This window comes from Mastigoproctus giganteus, chromosome 7 (assembly GCF_048544385.1).
Source record: "Mastigoproctus giganteus isolate SK-2022 chromosome 7, ASM4854438v1, whole genome shotgun sequence".
NCBI lineage: Eukaryota > Metazoa > Arthropoda > Arachnida > Uropygi > Thelyphonidae > Mastigoproctus > Mastigoproctus giganteus.
Window position 1 is genome coordinate 47,208,684 of NC_143581.1, and position 12,772 is coordinate 47,221,455.

General features: G+C 38.1%; 1 protein-coding gene across 1 annotated transcript in view; it reads right to left on the reverse strand.

Moving 5' to 3' along the window:
* LOC150082877 (HEAT repeat-containing protein 3-like) overlaps positions 1 to 12,772 on the reverse strand; it is a 189,790-nt gene that overhangs the window by 154,952 nt on the left and 22,066 nt on the right. The window contains exon 2 of the mRNA XM_090378307.1: positions 5,212 to 5,367. Within this exon, the coding sequence (XP_090234433.1) occupies positions 5,212 to 5,367 (156 nt within the window). The remainder of the gene's footprint in view (positions 1 to 5,211; positions 5,368 to 12,772) is intronic.

Genomic DNA, 12,772 nt, shown 5'->3' on the forward strand with positions numbered 1-12,772 from the left:
TTAAAAAAAGGGTGAAGAGGTAGTTCCATATAGGGAAACATCTTAATGGGAAAACCTTTAACGATGAGGAAGCTTCTCGCAATCGTGAACATATTTGGTTCTTTGATGTTCGTGGTTAGCGAAGTGTGATGATGAGGATATTAACGAACATCTTAAGAGTCAACAAATGCAGGCTGCAGAAAAGTCTTCATGTCCCGAAAACAATAGCTAGGCGTTCAGCGTAACAGCAGACAGGGAGAGCTAGTAAAACGGAGGGCGTGAACGCAAACCTTTCTGGTCCGCGGAGGAGAACCTAGCGCCCAATGAACTGGCTTCTCATCTGTCCACGCGTCAAAGCGATCATTATCTGCAGGAAATATGCGCACTACTTACACAGCCGAGCGCCGTTCTCCACCACTAATGGACTATAAATTTTCGCGCCACTAGGGGGTCGATCCGGACTCAACCCTATCTTCTACGCATATCAAGAGACAACTCAATCCGCTTTGGACGAGAAAGACAGAACAGGAAGGGGGTGAAAGCGAAAGGGTCGAAAATCCTCTGTGAACCTGTAACCGTTGCCCCTATGGACAAGATTTATATTTCGTTAATAACAGTTTGAAAGTAGGATTTATGCTCAGACAGCTCTGGGGACCAGTCCATGCCTGTAACAAGGGTCCTGGACGGCTAATAAATTGTTGACACTAACACGATCTGATTAATGGGGGTCTGTGTCTGAAGCCGTACTGGGAGGTGTGTGGGAGCTTCCTGTCAAAATGCTAGATATCTGATTAGAGACACTGGTATCTTATTCCAGTTATGTCTAGTCATCGTACGGTAGCAAAGGCAATGCTAAGTCTCAAATGGTTCTCGGACAACCCTTCAATACATGATAGTGGTAACAGATCCTTATCCACTAACCTTTCGTGATATTAAATGATTAATTTAAGTACACAAAAGATTAATGGTTTTTAGTCAAAATCCTTTCAACAAAAGAATAAAGAGCAGGATAATCCGTCATATTTCATAATCTGTTGCAGTTTGTCAGATGCAGTGACGGATTAAAACCAATTTTAACTGATTTTAAATGGGGGAGGGGCAAAGAACTGCACCGATAATCTACAGCTGCCAATACAAGCTTATCTTATGCAGGAATACAGCGATACATGGCGTAATGATTGCAATGTGTGGGGTAAATCTAAATTTGGAATGCACACCCTTCTGGTTTTTACTCGAAAAATACGTCCCAGCCCACAAAAAAGTTCAGCTTAAGATGGAGCACCACATGTAGCACAGCACATGGACTTTCAGAGGAAAAAAAAAAAAAAATTACAACGGCTAAACGATTTTAATCTCGGCGTATGTTATCTTTTATTCCGTCACTCGGATCTGTTCTTTCAACTAAACAGTCAAAAAATACAAAGTATCTTGACGAATTTCTAAATACTGTATTTGATCCTCTAAAAAAAAAAAAAAAAGGCCTTAATTTTTAAAAGTTCATAAAATGTCTTGCACATTTTTACATCTCATGACAAAGTGACAAACTACTATCTCTGCACATACGCATTACGCACTGAGGTAAACCTCATTTTAATAATGATCTTCCATGATAATTCTTAAAGGCTGGCAAATACATTGCGCATATACAGTATATGTATGAATGAAAAGCTCCGATACCGTTAAAATAATAATTTGAATTTCATAGTGAAACATGTGGGGAGGTTGAGTGGTCACCTCAAACATCTGTAAATGGCATTAAACTTTAAACGTGACGTTCTGAATTATGTAGGACTTTAATGAACTACGTAAGTACTGTACAGGTATTTACGTACTTCATTAAAGTCCATGTTTTAAGCAATGTTTATTTCTTTTGTTGTTTATTTACCTTTATGCTCATCACAGCTGCATGCCTTAGTGGAAATGGCGATACAAAAGTTTAGCGTCGCATGAGAAGTAATTCACAAATTACATAAATATGACGTGAACTTCTTGAATACTAAGGTAACACTTCGTAATACAATCTTTGATCCCCCCCCCCCTACATTACCATTATTACTGGAACGAAATATTTAGTCACAATTCTTATTGGGACGGGGGGGGGGTGAAGAACGCCTGCTACATAACATTTAGAATGACAATTGAAAGCCCTGGCAGAGCGAAGGGCAACTGCATGTGTTTCGCCATTTTTGATCTAATTAAAAAAAAAGAGAATCCGAAGAAGAGCTGCACCTCAGCTCAAGCTGGGGGAGTTTTTTAAGGAATGGAATAGAGTGGGAAGGTGCTTTATTAAAAAAAATATATATTTTTTTTGAAATATTATTTATTAATACTGAAAAAAAAAAACGTAACAAACATGTTTCCAATTAGATACGTATTTAATGTGACTGTTGCTACTGAACTTCTTGAGCGAGTCTCTCAACATCAGGCGGGTATACCGAAATTTTCATCTTTAAACATGCTGAGAGACAACAACATTGCAGACGGTTTCTTGGTTTATTTTTAATATAGTTTATTTTCGAAAAATTTTGCTCGCAGAAATACGTCGAACTAAAAACTGAGATAAGTCCAAACGCAAATATTTTCAAATCTATATACTTGTCCGGTAAGCTACTCCACGCATAGAACACAATTTGGTGCCAAGAACCTGCCAAGCCAGAGTTCATTTGGTCTTGCTTTTTCAATTCATCTATCGCCGTCCATTTGTGTAGAATTGCAAGGGAAGCCTTTTGCCTTTCCAAATTTTCAATTTCAGTTTTAAGGAATTTTAGTCTTGCACTCCACATCCTTCATTTTTAAGTCCTATAACTCCATTTAAAATTATGCTTCATGTGAGCTAAAAGTTAAAGAGCCGCAGGTTGCCGACCCCTGCCATACATAAACCAAGATAACACCAGTAGTCGCCAATGACAATCATTAATTAAATGGATTGTTTCAAGATAGCATAAGAGGTTTGCTACATTTCTCCATTACTTTCAAGCGAGTTCAGGCAAGTGAAACAGAATGACCAATGTAAGAGAGGAATTTGTTATCTTTTATAAGAATTGGCCGGATTATAAGCAAATTTACACGCTAAAGGAAAAACACTAATGGAATCTAAAAAGGAAACAAAATAAGAGCGGATTCTGCTACGCCGATTTTAAAGAAAGGGCACATGATTAGCAGGACTGGAAGGCTTCTTCAAATCTCTTTCTGACAGAAAAACAAGAGAGACACTGAATGGAATGAGTTCATTATGATCGGAGGAGGTTTACTAAGATCATCGGATGTCAGAGTTGGAGAAAAAAAAGTGAGATGCTAATAAACTCGCTCTATCTTTAAATGAAGCTGCAACAGTGTCTCAGGGTGTGGCAGAGGATGGTGGTAGTAGCATGGATGGACAGAAATTGCTGCCAATATCTTTAGTACGAGACCAGAATGCTCAACTACGGCCCTAGCAGGTAGCACAACGGTTACAATCGCTGTCCTTCTGCACCATATTGAAAATGCTTAGGCTTGAATTCCGTCAAGAAGAAAGGAAGTTAGTCGGTCTCGGGCGTGTAGAGGGATTGCACTTTTTTTCGCCTAGAAACTCAGATTTTTCATACAGAAAACAAGCAATTTACAGAGATAATATCCTGACACTATAAAAGGCGAAAAACGCGCACACAAAGCTTAACTATCATTTTGAACAATAGGAAAGTTTATACTCTTAGACTCTTCAAAATTAACTTGTTCCAACCTTCATGTAGTGAGAAAATGAAGATGAATATTTTGGATACAATACATCTTCAATAGACAACGTTCTTATCCTGAACAGCTTTAGTACTTTCTTCTCTCTCTTTTTTTTTTTTTTTTTCGGGAAAGCCTAATTTAGACAAAGGACGACGACAGCTTAGGATGATTGCAGAATAGCAGATTTCATGAGTCATAATGCAATTTATCTGTTGTTGTTGCTGTTGTCACTAAAATCTCGTTCTGCTTCTGCGTTGCTAATAGCTATTCTGTGTGTTTATTTTATTTATTATTATTATTATTTTTTTTTTTTTTTTTAGCTTTCATAAGGTCATTCCTGGTTAAAACACAATCTGTTAAGTTTAATCGAACTATTTTCTTTTTACAAGGAACTCGCGTGAGCCCCATCAAGTGCATTCTCAATCTTGGATTTATAATTATCCCTATCACAGAAGTTATGTTTACAGGTCAGTTAATTACTATGGAACCACCATTGTAAATTGGAGACTTCTGAAAATCTGCTTAATACGCACATTAACTCTGCTAGCAACGAAAGAGAGAGACACTGCGCCGCTCGGCAATATTAAAGTCAGACAACCTGTTCCAAATTTACCCAACGGCCCAAGATAATATATATCTAGCAATATAAGAATGAAAGCTAAAAGCCTTTTTCTCATATTCGCGAGGGATCCTTGGCTCAGTCACATTTACCAGCAACGAATCTGCGTTTTCTTTTGACAGATATGGTCGCAAGGCTTCCAGATTTAGGGGGGAAAAAAACATAACATTTAGTTATTTCAGTGATTGCCATATCCGCTACGTGGCCTTCATTAATAAGAATCCTTACAGCATAAAATATGACAGGTGGATCATAATAGTAAATAAGATTATGTTTCGAACTTGCAGATCGACAGGCGAGAATGGCCAGTCAATAAAAATCACCCAGTAAAGTGACTGACAGGCATTTCCAGGCCAATGAATGCACAGATGTGGAAAGTTTCCAGCAGGTGCATCTAACCGCCAATTGACAAGCAAATTTAGGTTGTCAAATGAACGAGCACTCGACCCGTAAAGGGCAAAGTATGATCAAAGGTGAACCGCGAGTATTCAGGGCAGGTTCCAGCGATCCATAAAACATGGTTTCAAACACTTAACTGCAAATAATAAGCAAATCAGCGAACGGCATAAGCAGAAAACTGTGGGGATTCTCTTATATTTGTATCATTTAATATTTCTTATAATTGCACGCTGTCTGGTTTGAGTAACTCCCTCCTCAGTTTGGTGTTTGGATTAGCTTTCTTTTTACTCATAATTTTAACTTATAAGTGAATTTTAAATGACTTGTTCAGTTTTCAAAATAAAAAAAAAAAAAAAATCTTAACTTTTGCCAAACGAATATACTAAATAATATTACGTTCTTGTAAATGTTTCCAATTCAACTTTGAGAATTTGTTATTTGGCACAAAGTTGATCAGGTGGCCTACAGGGCTACTGGAAGTTTATCTGGAGTAGAACTGTTACCAGGTTGGTGGTTTACCCCCTCCTCCTCCTCCTAGACTCATTCCCGGACTCCCTATTTCCTCGAACCGTACAATCCTTATCCTTTTTCTGTCATCATATGGTGTCATCAGACCTCTAAGCAGACTTCTTACCTGCTCAAATGTCTTGATAACGATACTAAAAGTTCGATCAAAAACATGATTTCAATATTATTTTAGTTATATACGGCTTGCTTTTTTGTAAGAAATGGACTTTTTGTTTTAATGTGCAGGTTGGGAATTCGATAAATTATTCAAAATTGTATAAATAACGTGGCGTCAAGCTTCTAAGAAATTTAGTATTCATACCACGTAATGCCTTTCACACAGTATATTTATTTATATTTGTAAATGTTTACATTCGCGGGGGTGTTGGGATGGTTCATCTATCCTCACTTATACAGGGTGTCTCAAAAATATTGGTACAAACGTTTAGGGGAGGTAAGTAACATCTAAAGGAATGTGAATCGCATAGGAACCCATAACCGGAAACGTCACGGGAAAGTAGTAGCAGAGGCACAAGACAGTAATATAAACAATGGAGTACGAGATGGATGCATTTCATGATGTTACAACAGATGCTCGAAGGTTCCACCATGAGACGCGATGCATGTGTGACACCGACGCAGCATGGATTGGCAGACACGGTCGAACACACCTGGAGTTTCTTTGACAGCAGCACAGACGAAATCCATTTCCGTCTCCACAGGCGATTCATACACGATAGATTTGAGGGTCCCCCCCCACATAAAGAAATCAAGGCTAGATAAATCAGGTGAGTGTGGAGGCCAGGCAACGGTTCCACCACGGCCAATCCATCGACGACCAAAACGCCTGTTCAAATAGTCACGATCACACCTTACATAATGGGCAGGCGCCCCATCATGTTGAAACCAAATGTTGCATCTCACATTTGCTGGAACATCGTCCAAGTAACCATGGTAGAACTTGTTCAAGAAAGATCCGATATTTAGCGGAGTTCATGCGGAATGGTAACAGGTATGGGCCGATTAAGCAGTCATCGACCATACCTGCCCACACATTTATTGCGAAGCGATGTTGTGCCGCATGGGGGCGCACCCCGTGTGGGCCCTCTGCTAATCCATACACTAGGTGCATGTCTGCCAGATCACAGTTCGTATATCGATACATGCTCTTCGTGCGGCGACTACTGCTTGAATGAGTAAACCAGAAATTTTCCCTCTCGCGAACTGATGAACAGCGCCGTGTACCGACTTACGGTGACGTTTCCGGTTATGGGTTCCTATGCGATTCACATTCCTTTAGATGTTTTTACCTACCTCCCCTAAATGTTTGTACCAATATTTTTGGACACCCTGTATATCACAGCATTGGATGGACAGAAAAATATTCTTGACTAACAGGTTGCTTCTAGACAAGGGAAACCTAGTTTGTAAACAATAAAGTCGAAAAGTTGGACTAGCATGCTCAGAATCCAGGCTTGAATTAAACTTCAAACAGTTCTGCGGCGAACACTGCTTTTTAAAAGGCTTCGTAGGATGAATGGAGACGAATTCCAGCTGAAACCTCCAGAAGTTGGTAGAAAATGTGCTCAGGAGGACTGAAGGCTGTAATACAGGATAAAAAATGTGTTAGGTTTTTGAATTAAAAGCTCCTTCCTAATCTGGCGCTTAAATTCGTCCCATAGGGTTATTTTCGGGGACTCTACACATTCAAACTTGTCCATCAGGGAGATACACCGTGTAACCAGATTTGTCACTCCACATCATCAGCCGCTGTTCTCGAGTCCAGGAAAGTCGGGACGACACCACTCCAAAATGCAACTTCTCGCATTGGCGAACGCGATGTTCCACTTATGAGCAGCTACCCTACACCGAACCTAAGGCTATTCAACTCTTCACTGGTGGTTAACGTACTAACGGATGTTCTACATGTGGCTTTCTGTGCCTGTTCCGTACATGATGTGTTTCAGAGAAGACACACGCGAGCCTTTCCCGTCCAGACCTTTCTTTCAACGAAGTATCACCTAAGCTCTTCCATCTTTGAATAGAATCTGCCACAGTGGATTCTGAAAGGTTCAGACGAATCGCAGTTGCGGCCACCGAAACATTAGCGAGGCAGTATCTAACCGTTATCCTAAGCTGGAAGTCGTTAAGTTCAGATCCACGACCCGTACTGCTCTGTACAGGTAGATCCGCGAGATTTATACTGGTATGTCTGAACCAATACGCGTGGGGCGAAGAATTTCTGGTGCAGGGATGTCTGAATACTTTTGATAAGTGCATCTCTAACAAGGCTCTATACCGCCCTCATTCACAAAAAAAAAAAAATGATTTTCACTTACCCCATGAGAAAACTTCAATTCCAAACTACGTATGGAATCAAAAAGTTTCCGATTAACACATAGCACAAATTATTATTTCCAGGCAGTTTATGTTTTGTAAAATTGCTCTTTTATACTTTGACAGGATGCCTGTTCACAATCAGAGACTATTAAAAAGAAGTGAATAAGGTAAGACAAACGAACGCCTCAAGCGGGAACAATCGAAAAAATATGCTGTACAACGTTCAGTTAACGCAGTGGTTTTCAACCGGGGTGCCGCGGCACTCTAGGTTGAATGCGCCAACATTCCACCCCTGGAATGTTGCCGCAACAATATTCCAGGGGTGCCAGTAATTTGGGTTTAAATTATTTAAACTTTTATATATTTATTTCATTATAAAAAGGTACATCCTAATAACATTTTTTTTTATATTAGATATGTATATACAAAGAGAGAATCAGATCTAACAGGCAGAAAATTGAATAGAGATGTCACAAAATAAAATGAATTACTTAAGGGTGTCATTATAAAAAAAAAAAAAAAAGGTCTAAAACCACTGACTTAACGGATGCATCAGACACGGCTAATCTGCAAATGCCAAAAGGAAATTTTATTATTGATTTAAAGCACAGCTGAAAGAAGCAGCAATACACAGCCTCGCTTCATCCAGCTCGCAAATAGTTTCTAAACGTTCATCAAAATAACAAGTTTAATGATTAAGCGGACTTTGTGTAGAAGCAGAAATGTGGAGAATTTGCGTAAACTGATCATAATTCTCCACATTAACGGTTCATTCATTGTTTTGAGTCTTAATTTTTTTAAACAAAGGCATAGGGTAGAGATATATCCCTACCCCAAAAGGTATAATATATATATATATATATATATTTTTTTATATACACTATCTCCACCACCTTTTAAGTTATTCTCTTGCACCGTTTATTTGGTTAAAATAAACCCAATTGTTTGTTAAATGCATCCCAAGTAGTTTGCAATTAATAAAATCCAAGCATATTTGCTGTTCACTATAGAAAATTTCTAAACCGAACAGCAAACTGTTCATTTAGAAATATACAATAGCAGCAATTTGAGAGACCCAAATTTCCACCACTAGTATCAACGTATTCGTTAATAAGTGAATTGTGCTGCAAACGTATGTTCGCAAAAAAAAAAAAAAAAATATTGGATACCATTGCAAGTTTATGTATAAAGAATTAATTCTAAAGGTGGTTATTATTGAATGGTATTTACTTAAGCAACAAGAACATAAGGGGGGGAAAAGTTAATCGGTTAATTTGAATGAAATAATATACAGCATATTATACTCCTTGCAATATAACCAACCCAAAAGATTTATCGCTACTCATAAATAATTAAAACCTATCCAACAAGTCGGTAGCTGTGCCTACCTTCGGCTATGTCCAGCTATGTTAACCCATTAACTAATCTCCTCAATTAATCTCTTAACTCCATTCATTATGATTCCACAGAAATACAGCCCAGCCCATACATCATGTGTAAACTGTTTCCTGACCTGTACTCTTTAATCAAATTAAAATTGGGTTCTTAATCAAACAATAATTTGGTGCAAACTACCAAATATCGTCACCTACTGCAACAACTGAAAAGAAAGTTTATACTGGGCGATTTCTCATTAACCAAACCAACGGCAGATGGAACAAACTTCCATCTGTCGTTGTGGAAGTTGATAGGTTGAATAAATTTAAGGAGGAACTGGACAGGCATTTGGAGGGAATGGCGTGGTTTTTTTTTTTTTTTTTTTTTTGGCTGATGCTGCATAAGCTCATTTGCTTTCTTGCATCACATGCCACTACTACTACTACTATTTCACAAATTGCCTGTAGAATTTTAAATACTGTATTTATGCAATGATCAAATCATATAAGAAATCACCCTGTATAATACATTTACTCAACAAAAATATTAGATAATCGGGCATGCGAATACTTTAGATCGAATCTAAATGAAAGAGCAAATCTAAGAGATTTCCATAAATTACTAAACGTCACTCGGTAATGTACAGAAACGAGCTTAGCTCCAAGTAGAACCTTTGGTCACCTTCAAATACTGGTTGGGAGGTACACTCATCAACCAGCATCACTGGAAGGGAAAGGTAACGAGTCTACGCGGCTGTACTGCATTCCATAAGCCGCTCGTGTCTGCAGAACAAACATATTGGATTACAATAACGTAGTATGTATACGCTAACAGTGGTCGTTGGAGCAGTGGAAAAGTGTAATATGGTTCTATGATTCCTATTTCACACTTACCACTAAAGGAGACAAATGGGTGTAGAAAAAGAATTCGCCACAAGGATCAAAAAAATCCAGGGTGCATCGTGCAGCTAACGAGGATTCCAGTTAGAATAATATTCATTATGATATGATACTGGTCTTCCGCCATCCTTGTGGAAACTATCATCAACCTTTTAGTATTCCTAAGCACTGTTGTCGATCGCCATTTAGTACTGGCGAGGCCCAGAATGATAATGCCACTGCGCACGGAGTAAGGATTCTGAAAAATTGTTTGAATAGCATTCCAAATATATGTGGAATCTTTGGTCTTCTCAGCTCTCGAATTTGAAGACAGTTGAGAACTACAGAACAGAGGTTCCCAAAGTGTGGGGCGCGCCCTCTGGGGGAGGCGTATTTGAACTTTTGGGGGACGCGTGTTGTTTGTAAGAAGCACTTTTTTTTAATTAAATACGGACAAACATTATTTTATTTATTTTTTTTAATCCTTTGCTTGATTGGTGCAGTTTACTTATCATAAAGTACCGTCGAATTCAATCTCCGAAAACCTCGCCGTTTTAGGAATTATGTCAAATCTGTTTATTTGCACTTGGTCTACAGGGTGGGGGCGCGAAATTTATGAATATTTAAGGAAAGTGAAACTTATAAAAGCTAGGGAACCTAACTTTTATATCTTGCGTTTCCCCCCCCCCCCCTTCGAATGATTCTGCTACAGAATCATTCGGAAAGGTATTAAGAGAGCTACAACAGGAGCCGATGAATATAAGAAATCATTACAAAAGACCTCTAAATTTTAACATGAAATTTCTTGCCATAAATAAAAAGAGTGAGAAAAAAAATAAATTATTACACAAAATTTAATACTGAAAGAGCACAAAATAAAATGCAATTATATAAACAGACTAGGGGGGGGAACTCATGTACAATTATAAGATTAAACAAAGGTTTCGAAGATACACCTTTGTCAACACAAAACTTCTAAAGCTGACAGAACATTATAAGTCACGTGAATTGCGTGCACCTGGGGAGGAGCTAACCCGTTATATTCTTGTCCTTTGCTGTTTTATTATTATTATTTTTTTTTTCATGCATGTTATTAGCACAAGAGGCGTAGACTTTCCCATCTCACTGTTCATGTTGGCAGTCTCCACGTGACTTCCTATGGTACCCTATTCATACGATTTTTTTGTAATTCATTTATTACAAGGTACGCTTAGGGGCTGAAAAACCCAAAATAACTCGATGAAACTACTCCATCCGTCTGAGATCAACTAACTGCAGTCCAGACCGAAGAGTCCTTAAGAATTCCAAACAAGTGATAATTGTCAAAACCATTAAACTATCCTAGAGGGGTATGTTATTTTATTCAATTTTTAAATTTACACTTCTCACTGTTTGACAAGAAGTTGCAATTATGTGAAACGTTTCGTGTTCTGTCAGAAAGGTAAATGCCATGTTTGTCTTCAGGGTGAAAGCTGAATGATTTTTTTTTTTAAGAATTAAAAGAGAGACAATGTCAGATCTCGGCCCCCAAAATATCAAAGGTAGAGGCTGCTCACAAAAAAAAAAAAAAAATCAATGCTAGGACCGCCAACTCGATGTTGACTGCATTCCCTGATATGTGCGCAGTATTCTCGATTAAATTTAATTTGAACCGAAATCATGCCTGACCAGAGAAGCAAAGCAAAAGGACAGCGGGGTGCTGTAGCTCCGGAGAGAACTGGGGCGGAAAGTGCTTGTTCTCCGAATCACGGCCTTAGAAATGTACTACTTGTTTGATGTTTACAGATTTGTCTAAATAGGACATGATACAGCCTTTGTGTGTTCCATTTAGAGAGTGTACGGATATCATGCGTCAACTCAGCATTCTGATGGGCGTTTATGATAACTTGAACAGGATAGATGCCACCAAAGGAATTAACTTGTGGAGTCCATCAAACTCTTAGCTGCACACCTCAACGCCAGAGCTCGCACTTAACACATCAGGCAACACAGCAACCCCCAAGGCAAAATGCATTGGTCTCACTGGGGATAGTTATTGTTGGTGTCTATATTATCAGGGAAAACAGTAAATACCGTATTTGACGCCATATAGGACGCATTACCATTTTAGAAAGGAAAATTAAAAATAAAAAAAAGTTTTACTGTATTTAGACTTTAATATTTATTCTAATGTGTATAGTAGAAAAAAATATTATCCTAAACATGTGATAAGAACAGCAAGAAAAATACTAATACTGTATAATAATACATTATTTAATTATTATTATTCATTTACCAATATAGCAATTTAAAAGAGAAATAAAAAAAAAAATCTTAGCTACATTAGGAAATATTTTATATGAAGCAAACTACCACTAGAATTGGAAATTAACAAAAAGACAGTGAGGGAATGGTAAAAAGTGTTCTGCAAAGGGAAAGTTCAGTCATTTTGAAAACAAAGAAAAAAAAATCATCGTCTTCAAATCCCAAAAACTATTCCTCGCTAATGTTGGTATCACTGTCTTCAGCGCCATCAAGAGCATTACTAATTCCAGTCTTCTTGAAAGACTTTATTTTATCACTTATATTTCTCCAAGATTCCTTAATCCATTCACACACCTGTGCAATGTGAGGTCATGATCGGGTTCTCCCATCCATTTGTTCTACTGTTCTGTCATATTTTGCTTAAATGTTTTGTTTATGGACACATCCAAAGGCTGCAATTGGCTTGTCATAAGGAATGACAATTACCTGTGTATTCAATTCCCTCACCCTCTTTTTAATGACTTCAGTTCTGTGGACTCTGAACTGGTCCCAAATGAGAAGAAATCACCAGGACGCCTTGCCCTGCCCATATTTTTTGGAGTCATAGATTCATCCATCCATCCTTTTGGATGAACATGAACAAATACACCCTCGTTAAGTTTTTCTTTTAAATATGAAAAATGGTGGTAGTTTTGTGCCATCAGCACAAAAGTACTGG